Raw genomic sequence first — 21,911 nt, forward strand, 5'->3', positions numbered from 1 at the left:
AATAAAAAAATAATTTTTAAAAACCAAAAAAACCCAAAAAGCAAAACAGAAAAACAGACAAACTAAGTTTTATTTTATAGAGTACTCAAGAGAAAAAGACCGGTTTCCTAGCTGAAGCTACATAAAGATGCTAGCTAGTTATGTTATGACAATTTTAGATACATTGGAATCTTATGTATTGAATTTGACTTATATGTATCCTCATATCTGGAAAAAATGTCAATTAATTTAAGCTTACATTAATGTTTAATTGATGCTGACTTTTATAGTGGAAGAGGTTATTTTCAAATATTTCCTCTTTTTAATTTGTGCAACTTGTAGTGTTTAGCTACTAATTTAGGTCAGCAGGGATACTTGTTTTTAAAAGCTTGTTTCTGGTCACATGTTTCAGAGCTAATGCAAACAGAAATGCATCACATCCAGACCCTGTTCATCATGTCTGAGATCTTCAGGAAAGGAATGAAGGAGGAACTGCAGCTTGACCACAGCACGGTGGATAAAATCTTCCCCTGTTTAGATGAATTACTCGAAATTCATAGACATTTCTTCTATAGCATGAAGGAGCGGAGGCAGGAATCCTGTGCTGACAATGACAGGAATTTTGTCATTAACCGAATTGGAGATATTCTAGTACAACAGGTAAGAGAGGTTTAAAGGCCCTAACCTCAAAAACTGAAAGGTTTGCAGATTCTCTATAGTGTTAAAAGCTTATGGAGAACTGGAATAGATTTCATTTTGAATGACAGATTGTTTGGGTTGTTGTCTTTTATTCGATGTTGGTTTGTATGACTGATGCCCGAGAGCTTTTTACTAGGTATTGACTGGCTCCTCTGTGTCACAGCACTTGACTGATCTTTGCCCTATCACTACCTCAACCAGGAGTCACAGACAGAAATAAATCCCCTTATGAAAATCCTACTTAAACTTCTTATTGTGATGGCTCTCCAATAATATGGTGCCCCCAGTGGAGCAGTAATAGTCTTACCAACATCTCCCAGATGAACACTGGCTCATTGTAGGAGAAGTGGGGAAGATCTATCTCATTACAGTCCTAGAGCTCGTACCTGGGAGACAGAGACTTTTCTATAGGTCAAGCTCATTGAAACATCTGTCCCACATCTCTACTTCTCTCCATCAGTTAATTAATTGACATCCTAGTTATTCATCTTTCTTTTTTATCTTGGCTAATGATTCCCTGCCTTTTGATCCATTTGTGATGTGCTGACAGAAATCAAATTCCCGACTGAGAACTGAGTCCATGGCCATGATCAGGTAGCCAGTGTAAATGCCAATGCCAACCAGCGAGAATACCCTTAACTGAGGACCCCTGAGTGTTGCCACATAACCTTTCCTTCAATCTATAAAAGTATTCAAACTGTAATTTAAAATGATAAAGTTCACAAACACTACAAAAGAATAAAAGATATCAAATGTTTTTCATTTGGCTATTTGATAATTGAATTAGTTCAATATAATATAATTATATTAGGTTGCTCTCTTCCCTTTACCTCTTGACTACTTTCTTTTAATTTAAAAAGTATTTGGGACTCTTTACTTCTGGTCAAGATGGTAGCGTAGGCAGACATGGCTCGCCTCTTTGCACAACCACCTCAAAATTACAACTAAAATATAGAATACCCATCTGTCAGAACCACCAGAAATCGAGTTGAATGGAAGTCTGACCACTATGGAATTAAAGAAACCATCCATCCATATTGGCAGGAGGATGCAGATGCGGAATGGGCTGGTCCCTCACCGACATTTGGTGGATAAAAATTCAGGAGGGATATCTCAGGATCGAGGAGTCCCAGCCTCACACTAGTTCCAGTGCCAGGAAGATAAGTCCCCACAACTTCTGAATGCACGAACCAGTGGGGATTGGGTCATTGGAAGAAATTGCTGGAGCCCCAAGCAGTTCCTCTTAAAGAACTCACACACGGACTTGCCTTCTCAGGCTCCCTCTGAGCTCCAACATCAGAGTAGCAGCTTGAATGGCACTAGTGGCATACAGGGAGAAACTGAAGTGTCTGGCATCAAGGCAAGCAGAAGTCATTGTCCCTTTACTAAACCCTCCCCCCACAGAGCCAGCAAGCTGGTGTCATATCTGAGACTCCATCAACCTGGCCAATTGGCTTATGCTTCACAACTTCCTAACGCCTATCAAATAAGCAACAGCTGGCCTCAGTGAGCCCCAAGCCTGGTACTAGTAGCAGCCAGCCTAGAGTCACAGCTTGGCTTTGCATAGGAATCTCCAAGCCCAGCACAAGCATCAGTCATCTCACATTGCTTTATAGCTCACACAGGGTGGCCCTGGGAAAAACAGGTGGGCGCTGACCTTGGCCTGTACCACCTGGGAAAACCCAGGGCCAGTGCACCCAGTGGACAGCTACAGACCACACTGTAGCACTACCACCCTGCCCCTGCACAGCTGGTCCTCCATGGAGGGCAGAAGTTGGTGGTAAGTGGTCACAGCCAATCCTTACAGCTAACTGGCCTGGATAAATCCCTCCCATTGATCTGCCAACAGCAACCAAGGCTTAACACAAGAGGAGGGTGTACTCAGTTTACACAATGGGTGCACCTCGAGTATCAAGTATCCTGCATGGGTGATAGCAGAGGCTGTGCCACTGGACCCTACAGGACACCTACTACATTAGGCCACACTACCAAGACATGGAGTCAAAGCAGCTCTACCAAATACAGAGAAACAAACACAGGGAGCCTGCCAAAATGAGGAGACAAAGAAACATGGCTCAAATGAAAGAACAGATCAAAGCTCCAGAAAAAGAGCTAAACAAAATAGAGATAAGCAATTACATGCAGAATTCAAAACACTGGTTCTAAGGATGCTCAAGGAACTTAGTGAGGACCTCAGCAGCATAAAAAGGATCCAGTCAGAAATGAAGGATACACTAATTGAAATACAGAACAATTTACAGGGATACAACAGTACAGTACATGAAACTGAGAATCAAATCAATGATATGGAACATAAGGAAGAAAAAAACAATCGGAACAACAGGAAGAAAAAAAGAATCCAAAAAACTGAGGACAGTGTTAGCTTCTGGGACAACTTCAAGAGGTCCAACAGTTGCATGATAGGGGTGTAAGAAGGAGAAGAGAAAAAGCAAGAAATTGGAAATCTATTTGAAAAAATAATGAAGGCAAATTTTTCTAATTTGGTGAAAGAAATAAATATACAAACCCAGGAAGCACAGATAGTCCCAAACAAGATGGATGCAGAGAGGCCCACTCCAAGACACATCATAATTAAAATGCCAAAGGTTAAAGATAAGAGAACATCTTAAAAGCAGTAAGAGAAAAGTAGTTAGTTACCTATAGGGGAGTTCCCATAAGACTGTCAGTTGATTTCTCAAAAGAAACTTTGCAGGCTGGAAGGGATTGGCAAGAAATATTCTAAGTTGTGAAAAGCAGAGACTTGACAGCCAAGATTGCTCTACCCAGCAAAGCTATCATTTAGAATTGAAGGGCAGATAAAGAGCTTCCCAGACAAAAAACTAAAGGAGTTCATCATCACCAACCCATTATTATATGAAATGTTAAAGGAACTTATTTAAGAAAAAGAAGATCAAAACCATGAACAATAAAATGGCAAAAAATACAAATCCATCAACAATTGAATCTAAAAAACAAACTAAGCTAACAATAAGAACAGAGACAGAATAATGGATACAGAGAATGTTTCGATGATTGTCAGATGGGAGGTGTGTGGGGGGAATGGGTGAAGAGGTGAGGGGATTAAGAAGTTCAAATAGGTAGATACAGAATAGCGATGAGGATGTAAAGTACAGTATATGAAATGGAATAGCCAAAGAACTTATACACATGACCCATGGGCATGAACAATGGTGGGGGGACTGCCTGAGGGAGTTGGGAGTGCTGGGTGGAGGGTCGGGAAAGAGGAAAAAATCAGGACAATTGTAGTAGTATAATCAATAAAGTATAATTAATAAAATAAAATGCTTTTATAAACTATAAGAAATAAAAACAAAAATTTATAAAATAAAAAGTATTTGAGGAAGAGAAGTGATTGTGTTCAGAAGTTCCATGATGTTTATTTATTTTCTGTAGTGTAAATAGTTTATTTGCTCATATGCCATAAAAATACCTGAAAAGTAACATGAGCTGCTTTTATAAAACATTTATGATATTGCTAAGAAGCAGGCTCATTAATAGACCACGCAAATATTATTGTCTATTTGTAGGTTAATAAACAGGCAATTATTTTGACATATGTTCATCAGCATTGAGCTTTGGAAACCAGGATGTTTATTCTTTATTTGCAAAAATATGCATTGAAATAGATGAAAATTCCATTTTCGCTTTTGTATTTAGAAATGACTCATTTATAAACCGTCATTGAAATGTTATTTTCAGTTTTCAGAAGAGAATGCAAATAAAATGAAGAAAATATATGGAGAATTCTGTAGCCATCACAAAGAAGCTGTTAGCCTATTTAAAGAACTCCAACAGAATAAAAAGTTTCAGAATTTTATTAAGGCAAGTATTTTAAAACTCTGTTATATAGTGGCAAACCAGGATGTGAAAATAGTTCATGCTTGTTTCTTTTGCGATCTAACTTTCACTTCTCGGTGCTGGTGCTGTCTTTCAGGGGAAGGAGAAGGAAGTACTAATAGGTTTGTGGCCAGAATGGAAAGCCTTTTTTTTTCTGTGTTAGTAAAATACTTCTAAATCATTTTCTTTTGTAGCTTATATTTGTGAAGTCATGTTCTCCAAATTTATGAGCACCTTTGTAATATCCTGTGAAGCTATTTCATGCCCTGACAAATTATAAATCAGAAGAATCAGTAAAAATAAAGACAGGATTCCTCCACCTCCACAGGATTAGTCTGAAGCAAATCTATGACTCAAATCATTTCATATGTATCTCTAAATAATATATCTTTTTAAAAATTACAATGACGTTATCACACTTAGATGAATTAACATTAATTCTTTAATATATTTTAACAGTTGAATTTCCCCAATTATTTCATAAAATTGAATTGTTTAAATCAGGACCTGTCCAAGGTTCACAATTGTATAAGTTGGTTACATCTTTTAAATCTCTTTTAATTTAAATATTCCCCTTCCCTTTTTTGCATCTCATTTATTTTTTAGAGAAATGTGTCCTTCAGCATTTCATGGATCCCAAATTTTATAATCTACCACTTAAACATTCTAACAGATTTACCTCCTTTTTTTCCCCCACACCATGTATTATATATTGAAAACTTGAAAACTTAAGTAACATTTTGATATTTTTAGGAAAAAGTTGCCTTGATTAGAGGGAACTTTAAGTTCTACGATGAATAATAACATATAAAGAGAAAGAGTTGTTAGAAAAACACAGTTAACTGCAAACTCATACTCAAAATCTAACTTTGATTTCTGAGCATTTTTCAAAACTTTTGCTGTTCATGAATCTTACCACTTATAATTATTGGAATTTACTCATGCTTGGAATTAACTACAAGTACATCAGAGCAACTTAAAACTTCTTGAAATCTTGGAGAGCTGGGTTATTGAAAATAATGACAAAGTACACAATTTCATGACAACTCATTAAGTTTCAGTTAATGATAATGTGTATTGTGTTGTGTCTGAATAGAAGTATGCTGTTGCAGATCCTTTGTATTATTAAACTCACACCTATAAAGAAAATTTCAGATAGAGGTTGTGAATATAAAAATATATCTATATTTTTAAAGCTCCGAAATAGCAATCTTTTGGCTCGACGTCGAGGAATTCCAGAATGCATCCTTCTAGTCACTCAGCGCATCACAAAATACCCTGTCTTAGTGGAGAGGATACTGCAGTACACCAAGGGTGAGTGATGGCTTCTGGGACAAACATTTGCCTCTTTCATTAGTTTGAAACCTACCTGAGCTGTTTCCATAATGAAACAGATTTCATTATGGAAAAACTGTTAAAGCCTTAGGATTTAAGATCTATTTTGAAACATTATCATTTATAATGTGGCTTGGCCAAGAGCCTGAAGCCCTCTAAGCAGCGCAAACCAGTCAGGCTTCTTTGGACTTTGACCTCACCTTTCCCTTCTACGGTTTTTTCATTTCTAGACCTGCTTCATACCCCTTCATCTTCATCTTCCTGCTACCTCCCCAGCAGTGTGATGCAACACATGCAATTGATCCTAGCGACAAATGTCAGTTCTCCAAAGCCATGACTTATTGGATTCAGAATGCTTTATGAAGGAGCTATTTTTGACACTGTCAATTCATTAAGCTCCAGGAAGTAATATCTGGGCATCCTTTAAGGAGCTGTTGATGCACATGGCTAGATTGTAAGCTCTTGGAGGGATGTAGAAGGCCTCTGTCTGGTTCACAACTGGAACTTCAATGCCTAGTGCAGTGGCTGGTATAGAATAGCCTATCAATAAGCACACACATGTCACTGAAATGAATGAGTAAATAAAAATGCCTGTTCCTCAAGCTAGCTTATTCATCAGAAGCTTATTATTGAGGGTTAGTGTGTTATATTAACAAGGGCTTAGGTTTGGAATTGTGTAAACTTGTATTGCTTCTGCATAGACTTGTTTCTGCTGCTCATTAGTTGGACAAGTTAATTAAATGAGCCTCAGTCTTCTCTACTACCGAGTAAGAATAATAATTCTTATTTTGTGGAATGATTGTGAGGATTAAGTGAGGTTACCTTAGAAAATGCCTGGTGCAGAAATTGCCTGGTATAAACAAGGTGCACAATAAATGGGAGCTGTTTTCATTATCTTTATTATGATCAGCTGACCTGGAGATAATGAAAAAGACACTGTTTTCATTAAGATACTGTATGAGAACAATTCGATCTTATATGCCAACTCTAAAAAGTCAACTCCTAACAACCTTTTTTTGAGAAGGAGTCTAAGTGAATAGCATCTGTTCCTTGTGTCCTATTCTTATTGCTCCTTATAACATAAAAGAAAATGTAAGCACAATATGCAGAGAAAAGCCTCATAAATTTTGTTCTCAGCAAACCAATGAAAACAGAATCAGGACTTTCAGTTTGTATTATTTTCATATTCTCTTAAGCTTAATACAGCACTTCAAAGACTAAAATTTGTCAGATTGTATGAAGTCAGCTCCAAGAATCATTCCCCGCCAAATTCCCAGTAGAATGAGTAACAGTGATTGCCTGCTGTGTGTCAGACGTGATAATTATGACATTTGGCTCCTCACACACAGCTGTCACAGTTGATGCAGATACTGCATCCTCAAGTCAGACTTGACCAACGGCCAGTTCTCTCTGGCTACTGGGAACATTCATTTACATGACTCCATTATGGCAGTGTTTCTCAAACTTTATTAGGAATTATTCTTCACCTGGAGATCTTGTTTATGTGTGGATTCTGATTTAGTAGGTCTGAGCTAGAACCTAAGGTAAACATTTTTCACAATACTTCAGGTGAGGCTGATGTGCCTGTACTTTGAGTAACAAGCTATTGTAAGACAGTCATTTGTCTCCGAAGGTCAAAAGACTTTAAGCCTTTTCTTGGCCTTCCCCCAAGTCAGCTCGTAACTCAACTTTGACTTTCTCTACTCAACTGTCCTATTTGTGAACAGGCTCTTTAGAAAGAAGAACTTTGTGTGTGTGTGTGTGGGGGGGTAGTCTGCTTAGTGGGCAGTAGGCATAGTAAAATAGTTAGGAGTATTCTTTCTTACTGAGAAAGAATTGTCCTTGTTCAAGATGCGTGTCTGGACTATCCCTTAGCGTTTTCTGACAGATCCTTATATATCTATTTAAGACATTTAGAGCTGGGAATGTTTAGGCCCTTTGGATGACTCGCTCTCATTCCACTTGACTACTATTACTGTGTGTTTATTTCTGCTGCTTTGAGCTCTAGAGAACCTTTTATTTTTCTCTGCCAATTTTTTCTCATCTTTTAACACCTTCTAATCTCCTGAAACTTTCCCTTTCAGTTCCATTTGCCTCAATAAACATCAACTAGGTGGTTTTTTAAATCCTCAAATATAGAAAATAACTACACTTAGTTTCATCCGAAGTTTCAGGAGTCTGTTCCAGAAGTCCTCCAGAGATTTTGCTTAAGATAGTCCAGAGATAAGAGGAGGTGGTCAATGTTTTAAAGAATAACAACTGGAATTGGTGATTATCTACTCTGTTGGCAGGAGCCACTAGACAGTGCCTTGGTCTAATTTTTTAGTTTGAAAAATGTTTAATATGTATTATTGATATATTCATCTTTATGCTAATGACATTTTAAAATATAATTTTGAGTGTTATTTTTATAGAGGAAGGGATCCAGGGAAGCAACTGAGTCCAGGCCCATTCAAGGCACCCTGACATTCCAGTTTATGAAAGGACTCTGATGTGGGTCTGTGGCTTGTCTAAGTACTGAGAAACTTTGTGTGGATATTACTTAATTATTTGTGTCTGTGAAGGTGGAAGGAAGGCCTAAGTTAGTATACATGGTGGGACAAAATTAGGTTTACAGCTGTGAGTATGTGAAACACAGAGTTTATTCTTGTACTATTATTTGTTAATTATTGTATTACTTCCATATGAATGAACAACTGTAAACCTACTTTTGCCCCACCCTGTATAGAAGATATTCCCTGCTCTGGGGGAAAAGTCAAACCAGTCCCTAGAAACCAGACTTCCTATTTTCAGTGTTTCAGCTGAAGCACATCTGATAAGCAAATCTTTTACAATTAAATCTTTAATGGTTCTTTTGGGAGGAGGGGTGCATGGTGATAACGTGGTGTGTATTTCAGTTTAATCCAACATTTTTGTTACAAGATTTTTGCTATTTGGATGATACATTTAACTATATTTAAAACTATAGAAAAAAATCATCTTCCTTGGCACTCTGGTTTATTGTATAACGTTCTTTTTTTTTCTTTTTCCCATGCAGAAAAAACAGAAGAACATAAAGACTTATGCAAAGCTCTTTGCTTAATTAAAGACATGATTGCAGCAGTGGATTTAAAAGTCAGTGAATATGAGAAAAACCAAAAATGGCTTGAGATCCTAAGTAAGATCGAAAACAAAACATATACAAAACTCAAGAATGGCCACGTGTTTAGGAAGCAGGCACTGATAAGCAAAGAAAGAACTCTATTGTATGAGGGCCTTGTTTTTTGGAAAACTGCTACGGGCCGTTTCAAAGGTATTGTAACTCCAACAGACCAATTTCTCCTTTAAAAAAAAAAAATTTCACACATGTTATTCACTTAACAGAAGACAGATTTTCAAAAGAAAAACAGTTCAGAGATGTAGCCATACACACAAACCCTGGGTCAGTGGAAGAATTCCTGTAGGATCAAGGTGTGGACTTCTGTAGGCAATGGGGCCGATGCAACACATCTCTAGTAGGAGTTTGCTGCTCTAAGCAAAAGCCATCATATATATTATGTGAACCCACAAGTTTGTGGTGTTGGAATCAAAGGAACAGACAATTCTGCGAATTGTTGGCACAGAAATGTTAACCTGGCAAATGTGTATTTAAAGTGAGGCGGAACACCTGCACACCTAGTCTGTCATGTGCCGCCCCAGTTCCAGACGGGCAGACCATTGAGGGGAGAAATGAGCTCTGAATATTACCTTTGTTACACTGCATAGACATGTTTACATTGGTGGATATGCTTCCTTAGTGCTATCATTTGCTAATGGGCATTAACTTGACTCTGGGTCCAAAAGAGTTTACTCAGATTCTTAAAGGCTGATTCTGTAGACAGCATCTTGCCTGATCTAGGCTTTCTCTACCTGACCACACTCTAGAACCACCTCTGGAGCTCTAAAAATTTATGACTGCTTGTCTCCTCCCAGAAATTCTGAGTATATAGGTCTGGAGATGAAGCTCAGGTATACTTAAAAGCTCCCGGGTGAGTCTGCTGCGCAGCCAGGTTGAGAACTTCTGGTCTGTTCTCCATGTTTTAACACATCTTAACATCCTTAGGTAAGCACTGAGAGGTTGTCGATTCCATTGGAGGATTGTCAGGCTTTGGTGATGGTTTCCTCTAATGACTGAAATGGGGTTTGTTGATCACCAACTTGCCATGTTGCATCCAAACATTACCTCAATTAGAGTATTAACCAAAGTAAAATATTAAGCACAGTCTGTAGATCCTATGTGTCCAAGTCATTTGCTCTTTATCCATTTTGTAAAATCACTAGTTTGGTAACTGTGTCAGAATGGTTAGTGGTATAGTGAAGATGGGTACTTAAGCACAATTGGTAAGGGAAGTACAGTGTTCCCTCAGTTATTGCAGGTATTACGTTCTAGACACTCTCCCTCACCCCCCGCCGCGATAGGTGAAAATCTGCAAAGTAGGAACCTTACATTTATTTTAGTATTTATATATTTTTAAGGCTTTATAAACCCTTCCCACACACTTATAAACTGTTCCCAGCTCCTTATTAACCTTTTCCACACTTTTCTAAACACTACTTATGTTCTTAAACATATTCTACACTCTTAAACTTACATAACTTTAACAACATACGTATACAGTACAGCATAATCCTGCGATATAGCGGAAAATCCACGATAAATAATTAAATATAATATTTTTAAAAATCCTGTGACACAGTGAGGCTGTGATAAGTGAACTGCGATATAGAGAGGGACTACTGTACAGGATTTTAAACTTCCCTCATATCTAGATGGAACAAAACAGCAGATTTTTATATATAATTCAAGGCAGAAGCTGCTCTCTTAACATTTTTCAATTAAACACCTTTTATTCTCCATAAAGTTAAGGGCTTGCTCCCGTCTATTAAAACATTTTTTTAATTGGATACTTTTTTCCTCTTTATAAGCTACAACTTTAAATTTTGCTGGAGATTTAGCAATACATATAGTTACACATATAAGCATGCATACCTAAACACAACTTATCTGTTAAGTTATCTATAAAAATATCAATATACAGGCTTTTTTATAAAAGTTTTATAATTAGACTGAGTCTTAGTCTTTTGCTTTCTAATGAATTTATTTAAATTTCAAACATGAAATCGCAATATTTAATGATGGCATTCGAACTGTGGTTTGCTTCATTTATACTAATAATGCTTTTTTCTTTGAAGATATCCTAGCTCTACTTCTAACCGATGTGCTGCTATTTTTACAAGAAAAAGACCAGAAATACATCTTTGCAGCAGTTGTAAGTATATTGCCATGTGATGCATATTTTAAATGGTTTAATCCCACAGCTCCTTGAAAAATGCCTGAAATTCCTAGTGACATTAAATAGTCATTGGTGAGAATATGCCCCTGTTATATTCCCCATTGTAATTAGGGATCGCCATGTTTAGTAACAAACATCTAATTAGATTTAACTGGTATGGTAATTGTTGAGTTATCACAACCAGGACAGGTAGTTAGCTGGTTCAGCAGTTTAAGCAATTGTGAAATTATTGAAGTACTTTGGTACTGGTTGGTGAATAGGCACTGCCTTAAGCCCCCTCAAGTGACCCTCTGCCATCTGGTTATCTTGATATTTCCTTCAGAAACCCTGCCCCTTGCCTTTCCAGCAACTCAGATGTTAGTGCTGGTCACTTCTGGCACCTTGCCGCCTGTTCGCATTGGACGGTGCCTGCTCTCCCTACTGCTAACGCTGTTCATAACTGTCATGACGTTTCTTCTGTCTAACAGGAAAACACCATCCTGGCATCTAAAGTTTAAAGATTCTTTCTTATTTCTACTGTAATGGTTACTAATTACTAAGGCTATTCATATAACAGTTACCTCTATAGTATGTTATGTTAATCTCGCCAGCAGAGTTAGACCTAGATTAGCAGGAAGACCAGATTTTTATAACATTTCTTACACAGCATCTTGGGGTCCAAAATTACTCGCTTAAAGAAGGAAGATATTATCAATTAACTCCTTGTCAGCATCATGGAGCATCAGGCCCTGTTAGAGGAAAGGATATAAGATGCAGTACCAATATGGACAGTACATGATGTCTCTCTAGAACACTAATGATGATCACCTACTGACTGATAGGATGTCCAGGTATCATTGGCAGGTATTTATTCCAACTGGTCTTGGAAAATTCAAAGCTTCATGAATTTTTTGTTATACTGCCCCGAGTAAACAAGAAGCATGCCTGCCCAGTGATGGGTTCTGGGGAGGAAGAGGCTGAACGATGCCTCACCTGCCTGTCTGTGCTTGTCAGGTTGGCCCAATAGGCTGCTTCACCCTGTTCAGCACGTTGCCTCTTATCAGCATTGCGATGCAAGTTGTATAAAGGTCAGTGATTCTTTCACAAAGCTACACCAGAGGAATACAGGAGGCCTTAAACAAGTCGCCATGTCCCTGGCCCATATACACTGTATCTATTGCAAATCTCAGGACAACCTACTGCTTGGTCCAGTAACCCCTCTCTGCTGTTATCTGGGCTGCTCTGAAAGAACACAGAGTAAAGAAGTGGGAAGGTGGGACCGTTTTATTTGGCCTGTGGGTTGGTGAGGGCCAAGCTAGAAGAAAAAACAAATTTACACCACATCTTCATAGAAGCAAAGGTTCTTCAAAACCAAAGACCTAAAGGAGAAGCAAATCCTGGTGATGGATTAAGAATTAGGCACAGCATACAGGCAACTGTTTTGTTTTCTAGGACAACAGAGCACATGGATTCAGATCAAGCTGTGATACTTACCTTACAGTATGACTTGAATATGGATCTGTCCCTTTTATCCATCCTCTTGAAGTGTTATCTGTGCCACCCATAGATCACATTTACCACTAAATGGAACAGTAGGGATGCAGTTCACCCAACGCCAGATTGAAGGCAGCCACAACTCAGCTTTTCTTGGTAAAATATGTTTGGCAATGAACAGCAGTAAGATGATGCTGATACTGTTTCCTGAAGATGTTAGCCTGACATGTAGCTGCCTTCATAAAGGCCGGCTAAGCCCTTGCTTATGTCAAGAAGCAAAAGAGAAACCATTATCCTTAAAGAGTCAAGTGCACCCTATTGTTAAATCACAGGCTTCTTTAGTTCATCACATACACTGAGTTGACACAGCCCATGTGTCATAAATATCTCACGGTTACTGCCTTGAGGGAACTGATGCAACGGCTAGGGGTCTACAAATACAGGGATTTCCTAGTTCTCACCTGAGCATTTTAGACAGTTATCTTCATGCTAATGCCCACAGGTGAGATTCTCTGTCCCTGCGCTATTAGAAAACTTCTTAAGTAAATGCTTGCTACATGTCACAGACGATGTGATGAATTTGGAAATGGCCAGAAGATAAGTAGCTGAAAGCAGCAAGAGGATGAAGTAGCTTCCCTAAAAGATAGTTTTGTTTTTGAAGCGCACTCAGCTGGAAACGGCCGTAGGACCCAAAGATATTAAATGAGGACAAAAAAGTAGATGTGTTTACTAAATCCTGGAATGCTGAGTCTAGGAGGTTGTCTTAAATATCAAAGAAGATAATTTCAAAATGAATGACCAATAAAACAGAGTGACCACATAGATGTGCAAATGCAAGTTCAAACTAGGAAGCAACCTTAAGGTCTTGTTATCACGGTGGAATCACCAACAGAATTACCCACGGGTAGAATCAGCCACTTTGTGGAATCACAAAGGATAGAGTATAGCAATGTGGCTCAAGGTAGCCGCTCCTTTTCCTCTTCCTCTGTGACAGACACCTTCAGTCCAATGCCTGCAGGGGTTGGGCAGGGATGTAAATGAATAAACTAGACTGGGCTCGGTATCAAGGAGCGACAGAGAGTGGTAGGAACTGTAGTGAACTGGTGAGTACATTCCCCGTTCCAAAGAGGGCAGGGATTATGCAGCTATAGTGTGTTTTTAAATGAGGATATGGGCCCGGATTCCCAATCTTTTGCTTTCCCACAAACCCAGAAATCTAGAATTTTTAACGTGGAATCCCCCAGTTTTTAAATATTGACAACTATTTAGAAAAAAAAATCTGTTTTTAAAATGCTATGGCATGAACAAAACATCTTTGCAGTCTGGGTTAGGCCTTTGAACCATCAGTTTTTGATGTATTGTCTCCAAAGTAGACACGATACCTCCATTCCTGGAGATTTAACTGGAATTCTTGATTATCCCTGGTGTTTGTGTGTGATTGGTATGAATGTTGATGGACAGATCCCTAATGCCTCCTGGTTTGATGGTGATGTAATTAATGCTACTTTCTACCCACTTGCCTATTTTTCATTTTTAAAATATCTGACTCCACCACATCCCTTCCTTCTACAACACTAACCAGCTGGTTCAAATAATTTCCCTCTTGCTTATGTCCTAAGCAATTCAGCCTGCCTGCCTCTTTTTATAGAGGCTGCTTATATTGTAAGCCTAGGAAGCTAAAACTGTGCCTTGAAAGAAGCACAGGAGGTAGGGTCTTAGATAGTCGATCTAAAATTGAATGAGGGGTCCTCATAGTCCTCAGGAGCTCTCCCCAACTAGCAGTGGCAGGATTCAAAAAGCAATGCCCCAGAGCTGCTTTTGCTTCTGTTTGCAGAGACCAAGCGCAGGGCTGGGTAGACCAGTGGTCTGTCCCTTTTTTTATTTTTACTTTTTCTGCTCTAAGAGGGGTGGGAGGAAGAGGCACTCTGGGTAAACCCCTACACACTCCTTCACGTGTAGGAGAGCCAGGTGGTGCTGGGGAAGCAAAGCCAGCACTGAGGAGTCAGCAGTGAGGGATGCAGTGGCCTGTCTGCATGAAGGCGTCACTCAGTCCGTGAGGGAGAAGCAAAACCACATACTGCAACCGACTCTATAAACAGTGGTGGAAGCCACAAACCAAAGGAGATTCTTTCTATTTACCCCCAAAACTATAGCAGGCATTCTTTGGGCTATTCTTTCAACTACAGCTGCCTACTTATAGTATATTACTGTGACCAGTGACTTATTCTTCTTTGAATCCCCAGGACTTAGAAGGGAACAGTGGTCATAATAAATGCTGGGAGAAGAGGTGATTTAATCATGACCTGGATGTCAAATGTTAGACTTTCTTTCTATTCCCCTCTGATGGAATTAAGCTAAATCTAGCTCTCCAGACATTTATTGAGTGCCTGCTCTACGTAAAGCACTGTATCAGACATATGAAGATGAATGAGAGACATTCCTGCCCACCAGGGGCTCCCCTGGTTGGTGGCAAGAGGAGAAGTTGTGTTGCTGGGCTCCTGTAACAGCAGGAGATATTGGCTGTGCCAAGGGAATGGAAGCCTTGCCTCCTCGTTCTTGTCTTTCAGTTTTACTTTCCGCTTCTTAGTCCTGGGATTCCATTTCCATCACCTTACGGAAACAGTGTTGCTGTTAACTGCCAAATCCAGTGGACTCTCTAGGGCTTCCATCTCTCTCAGTCTCTTTGTAATAACACTTGATATGCTATTTCTTATCCCATGCCCTTCTAGAAAACTCCCTCCAACCCTGACTATGGCATTTTGGTATTTTTCTTAATGCTCTGATTGTTCTCTCTTTTTAAAAGTTGTCCTTTTATTTTTCTTAACTTTTTTGTTGCAACATAGTTTTATTTGCTTGCAATAAGTAACAGAGACAGGGCATTTATATCCAAAGCTCCGCTTCCCCAAAGGGAGGCTTAGCCATTGCCTATATACTCCATGGTCCATGACATGTTGGTTTCTTTAAAAGTTGTCCTTTACATCACAAATTCTTAAGGACAAACATTTCCCTATATATATATTTTCCCACCCTCTCTTCACCATACCCTTTCCTCAGAGATCTTACCAACTTCCACAGCTCTTGGGAAAACACTGAAGGGATGTAAAGACTTACCTACCACTGTGCAACCCCCACTTTAGATAGGATGCTGTTTCATCTGCACGTCCTCCTATCTTACATAGGACCAGAAGCCATCCGTTATTTCCCTTCAGAAGCTTATTGCTCGAGAAGTTGCTAATGAGGAGAGAGGAATGTTTCTGATCAGTGCGTCTTCTGCTGGCCCTGAAATGTACGAGATTCATACCAATTCCAAGGAGGAACGAAACAACTGGATGAGACGGATCCAGCAGGCCGTCGAGAGGTAACAGTTCCTTCTGCCTGTAACCTAGGAAGTGGACTTGTTCACCTGGGGGCAGGGCAGTGTTCTAACTGTGTCTCCTTTGCATGAAAACTTGGCCTCAGCCAGAGTGGTCTGCCTGCCTGCACCTGCCTGTGATAGCCGCCCCTCTGCGGTGTTGTCCTTGCACCTCCCTGCACGTAACACCCCCCCCACCCCGCCCTCACAGGCCTGCCCATCCTGGTGCAGCTCATGCTCACCGCCTTCGAGAAGACCTCTTAGGCTCCAGCGGTCGCTTTCTTACCTGAAATTCTTTAGCACTTGCTCTCTGAAGCATTTATGTGGTGCTTGTCATATACTACCTTGAAGCTAGTACCATTTTTTATGGAGAGATACTTACTAGATTAGAAGCTCCTTGAGGGCAGAAACCATGTCTTATGTTTCTCTGTATGCCGAATTCGGAAGAACCATTCAATAAACATTTTTAGATTAGCAGGTCTAAGTGTTCTAAATCAATGTACTCCTAATTATTGTGCAAGGGCAGTTTTTATAAATGGGAGAGGGAGGTTGGGAGTGATCGTCCTTAATGGTAACTTGATTTGCTAGATCTGGAATGACATGACATAAAAGGTCTTCATGGCTACTGTACTCCACCCAACCTGGCACCCTACTCCCATTCCCTGCAACTCCTCTACCCCCATTAATAGAACTGCCCAAGGTAGTAGAAAATAAAAATTATTATTTTAATTGTAGCTAATGCTGGCATTGGTATTATGTGTGCGTACATGTGTGTGTATGTACATGTATGAGAGTTTGTTGGGAAATTTGTCATCCTATGTGGCTAACTTGAAGAGCTATGCTATATTATATGAGTTCCTTTATATAGTCATGAAAACCAAATCTCTTGACCAGGGGCATGATGAATTCGCTTTCTGTTGAATTTTTTAAAAAGTAATTCTACCGCCAGTTCCCATGTCTTTTCAATGAAGCTAAGATACTTGGATTTAGTTTCAGTCGTCTCTCTTGACTGTTGTTTTTTAAAGTTGCCCAGAAGAAGAAGGGGGAAGGACAAGTGAATCTGATGAAGAGAGGCGGAAAGCAGAAGCAAGAGTGGCCAAAATTCAGCAATGTCAAGGTCAGTGCGGGCACCTCTGGCTCCCTGATTGTTGTGTGTGTTCGTGGGTGTTGAGAAAGCACAGGTGTCATGAATGGGAAGCTATGACTGACTGATTAATCTAATCTGTGCATGCAAGGCCCACCCTAACCACTTGCAAAAAAATTTAAAGTACTGGTACTAAAAGTGCTTAAATAAGATATATCTCTTCCTCCTTAGTCCTTTGTGATTAAGGATATATATTTTAAAAACTGTGGTACATATATACAATGGAATATTACTCGGCTATGAAAAAGAAGGAAATCTTACCATTTGTGACAGCATGGATGGACCAAGACGTACTGTGCTAAGTGAAATAAGTCAGAGAAAGACAAATGCCGTATAATTTCACTTATATATGGTCTAAAGAACAGTATAAATGAACAAACAAAACAGAAACAGACTTATAGATAGAGAACATTTTGATGGTTGCCAGAGGGGAGGGAGGTGGGGGACTGTGTGAAAAGGATGAAGGAATTAAGAAGTACAAAATGGTAGTTAGAGAATAGTCACAGGGATGTAAAATACAGCATAGAGAATATAGTCAGTAATATTGTAATAACTATGTATGGTGTCAGGTGGATACTGGAAATATCAGAGGAACACTTTGTAAAGTATAAGGTTATCTAACCATTATGCTTTACACCTTATGCTAATACACAATAATATTTAATGTTACAAAAAGAGTATTTAAAAAAATTCTATACATAACATATATGAAACCGTAACTGTGGGTGGTGTGGCACAGGTGGGCCTTAGAACTGCGCTCCTGTGGTTTAATTTTAAATATTTTTAAATCCTCGCCTGAGGGTATGTTTTCATTGATTTGAGAGAGAGGGAGAGAGAAGTAGAGAAAGAGAGAGAGACAGGCATCGGTTAGTTGCCTCCCATACATGCCTGTCCAGGGATTGAACCCACAACCTAGGTATGTGCCCTGGCTGGCAATCAGGAATCAAACATGCAACATTTTGATGCAGGGGACTATGCTCCAACCAGTTAAGCCACCCGGCCAGGGATTCGGTGGTTTAATTTTAAGGCCCAGCACTATTAGATCATTGTTGTACGGCTGTGAACAAGGAACACAAGAGCTCTGGTCCTCAGTTTCCAACTCTATTAAATACGAAAACTAGGTTAGGTCAGTGGTTCTCATTTTTATCTGCACATTAGAATCACTTGGGGCAGTTCTTTAAAAATTCTGACGCCTGGACCACACCCTCAACCAATTCAGTCAGAATCTGTCAGACAGACTGCAGACATTAGTATTTTAAACACTTCCCAGGTTATTGTGAGGCAGAGAGGACAGAGAAGCCCCTGGATTAGACACTGGCTAAGGTCCCTTTAAGCTTGGAGAATCCTGTGACATGTTGAAATCAGAGGAAAATGATGCATGCAAAGATGGTCAAAGAAATTGGATGTTTAGAAGTGAAAACATAAACCATTGTGTTTGGTTTTGACCAAGGCTGACTGGAGCCTGAGCAGTTTCAGGCCTTTGTATTGTTTTCCCTTGTGGGTTTCACTCATTATGGATAAGCCAACTCACTTTCATTCCTGAGCTTAATGCTTAGTCATGATAGAAAACAGCCACACTGAAGAATAGCTTTGCAAGTTTTTGTGGAACTAGGGGAATGAGAAGGGAAATGGACATTTTTTCAGTACCTCATTTATAGAAAATACAGTGGAAGCTCAAAGAATTAAGTCATTTGCGAGTGGCTACAATCACTGCATGGGATAGTTAGGATTTGAACTCGGATTTGTCCCAACCAACAGCTTTATTTTAGCTGTTGGATCACACAGCTTGCTAATCAGCAACGTCTTTGTCTTGTAACTTGGATTTGCATAATAGTTGTTATATTCATGTAATAACCATCTGTGGTAAATACTATTTCATAGAAATACTCTGTAATCAAGACCAACAAATTTGTACCTATTTGGAGGAGAAGCTGCATATCTATGCTGAACTTGGAGAACTGAGTGGATTTGAGGATGTCCACCTGGAGCCCCACCTCCTCATTAAACCTGACCCCGGAGAGCCGCCCCAGGCTGCCTCGTTACTGGCAGCAGCACTGAAAGAAGGTGAGTTGCTTCCAAAAGGATTTGGTTTGATAAATTCAGCAAATGTTTACTGAGTACCTACTGTGAGCCTTGCACTGTGGTCTTGATGCTGAGGATGCAGCAAAATGAAACAAAGTCCTGAATTTATGTGACTGTAACAGCAAAATATAAGGAAATAAATTATCAGGTTATATCAAGTGCTATAAAGAAAGATGACAGGGTATGGGGCTTAGAGAGGAATGGAGCTGAGGAGTTCTATTTTGGGTAGGGTGGACAGTGAAGGCCACTTTGATATAGTGATGTATAAGGAGACACGAGGAATTGAAAAATCCAAATAAATATCTGGTAAAAGAATGTTTCAGATGTAGAGAATAGCAGGTGCAAAGGACCTGAGGTAGGAGAGTAGGAGAGTGCCTGGTTTGTTTGAGAAAGAGCAAGGAGGACAGTGCAGGTAAAGTGAAGTGAGGGGCTGGGAGTGCAGTAGATGAGTTAGCAGTAACTAGAACTCAGATTATAGTAGTCCCTCGCTATATTGTGGTTCACTTATCACGGCCTCACTGTATCGCAGGATTTTAAAAAATATTATATTTAATTTATCGCAGATTTTTTGCTATATCGCAGGATTTTGCGGTACTGTATACGTATATTGTTAAAGTTACGTAGGTTTAAGAGTGTAGAATAGATTTAAGGTTCCTACTTCGCAGGGGTGGGGGGGTCTGGAATGTAATACCCGCGGTAAGTGAGGGAATACTGTATCTGGATGGAGGTAAGGACTTTGAATTTCATTCTAAGTGAGATGGGAAGCACTGTAGAGTTTGGAATAGAGAAGTGATTTGATTTGTGTTTTAAAAGGAACCCTCTGACTGCTGTGTGGAGAAAGACGAAGTCTAGGGCATAACTGTGGGAGTTGGTTGGTGGCTGAGGTAGGCTGGAAGACAGTGGAAATAGACAGAAATGGACAGATGCAAGATCTATTGTAGAAAGAAAGCCAAAAGTACTTTCAAAGGGGTTGAGAAACACCAGTGATCCTCTCATTATCTTTGATGATGTCTTTTTTGAAAAAAGTCACCTGCTCTCAATTATACCTGGTGGCTTTCCCTTCCTCCCTACCTGCCCCCTCTCCCCATCCCTGCTACCCAACTGAAAGTGTCACTAATGCTCAATGTTAAGTCCATCTGCTTCCATTCCTCTGGCCAACCATGGGGTGGAGGTGCTGGGAGCAGCAAGTGGACCCAGAGCAGCTGAGGTTCTGCCTGAGCCACAGGCTGGATAATCCACCCCAGTCGTTGGCCAGCAACACCCAGACTGAGAGATTTAGCAGGGTGAGGTGATTATCTTTGGAAAAAGGGATAGGTTCGTCACTCACCTTGAATGGTCTGTCTGGGTCTTTGCTATGCTGCCCTGCTTGTCTTCCCTCCTTTCTCCTCTTTGGTCTCTACCTCTTGAGCTCCATCCATCCTTCAAGGTGTTTACTCAGTGTTCACCTCCTTTAAGAACTTTTTCCTAACTCATTGGCTAGTGCAGCCCTCCTGCTCTTCTGAGCTACTGGAGCATTTCTTAAGTAACTTTTTTTATTATTCAAAAACAGTTGACATAAAATACTATATTAATTTCAGGTGTACAACATAGCAGTTAGACATTTACATACCTTACAAAGTGATCACACTGATAGGTCTAGTATCCACTTGGCACCACACATGGTTATTACAATATTATATTATTGACTATATTCCCCATGCTGTACTTTACGTCCCATGACTGTTTTAGTAACTGGCAATTTGTACCTCTTCATTCCTTCCCCCTTTTCACCTAGTTTCCCAACCGGTAGTTCACCAGTCCGTTCTCTGTCTCTCTGAGTTAGCATCGGTTTCCAGTGCTCTAACACCTGGGTGACAGAACTCAGCACCGAGCACGTGCTGCCTCGTAGTGCTGTTGGCTGGCTGTGCCTCTTTCCTCCTCCAGTCTGCAAACTCTGCTCACTGGTTCTCATAGGCCCAGTAGCCCCTACAACAGGGTAGATTATCAGTTCGCTAAATTAAAGCATTGGACATGGTGTTTTGGAAATATTTATAGGGTTCTCAAAACGATACTATTCCACATGCTAGTTGAAAACCTTTTATTGTAAATAAAAAACTTCACTTAAAATCTTACTAGATTTTAAGAGTAGCCATTGGTGCTTGTTTACAGTGCAAATCCCCTGTTTTCTCCCCTGGAGAACCTGACCCAGTAGGTCTCCCGTGAGGAATAGGAACCTCTTTACACTTTTTAAAAGAATACCAACATTTCAGAGTAGTAAGTCTTAAATTTCTAATGCCTGATGTCATATTTAAATTAATTGTATTTTTCAGCATACTAATTTACTGAAAGTTGCACTTGCGATATTTTCATACAAGTTTGTTTTTTTATTGAATTCGCTATCATAAAATGATGCTTAAATTATTGGTCTAGATTGCAGGTTGGCAAACTCCCCCTGTGAAGGGCTACATAGTAAATATTTTAGGATTTGCGGGCCATTTATAGGTTCTGGGACACATTATTCTTTGTGTGTATGTATGTACATGCATATATGTATATGTATTTTGACAACTCTTTAAAAATGTAAGAACCATTTTTTGTTCCTGGGCCATATAAAAACAGATGCAGCCAAATATAGTTTGCCAGTTCTGGTCTAGATTTAATATATACACACACGCACACACACACACACACACACATA

The 21,911-nt window shown here is 39.6% G+C and overlaps 1 protein-coding gene across 4 annotated transcripts in view; it reads left to right on the plus strand.

Annotated features, from left to right (window-relative positions):
• The window catches only part of ARHGEF28 (Rho guanine nucleotide exchange factor 28), a 283,144-nt gene that overhangs the window by 219,714 nt on the left and 41,519 nt on the right, over positions 1-21,911 (plus strand). For all 4 annotated transcript variants that reach the window (XM_090276382.1, XM_090276380.1, XM_090276381.1 and 1 more), the window contains 8 exons: positions 392-639; positions 4,399-4,521; positions 5,733-5,850; positions 8,909-9,163; positions 11,083-11,159; positions 15,836-16,014; positions 17,034-17,125; positions 19,034-19,216. In XM_090276382.1, the coding sequence (XP_090132508.1) occupies positions 392-639; positions 4,399-4,521; positions 5,733-5,850; positions 8,909-9,163; positions 11,083-11,159; positions 15,836-16,014; positions 17,034-17,125; positions 19,034-19,216 (1,275 nt within the window). The remainder of the gene's footprint in view (positions 1-391; positions 640-4,398; positions 4,522-5,732; positions 5,851-8,908; positions 9,164-11,082; positions 11,160-15,835; positions 16,015-17,033; positions 17,126-19,033; positions 19,217-21,911) is intronic.

Source organism: Furipterus horrens, unplaced genomic scaffold, assembly GCF_987537825.1.
Source record: "Furipterus horrens unplaced genomic scaffold, mFurHor1.1.pri manual_scaffold_5, whole genome shotgun sequence".
In the NCBI taxonomy this organism is placed as follows: domain Eukaryota; kingdom Metazoa; phylum Chordata; class Mammalia; order Chiroptera; family Furipteridae; genus Furipterus; species Furipterus horrens.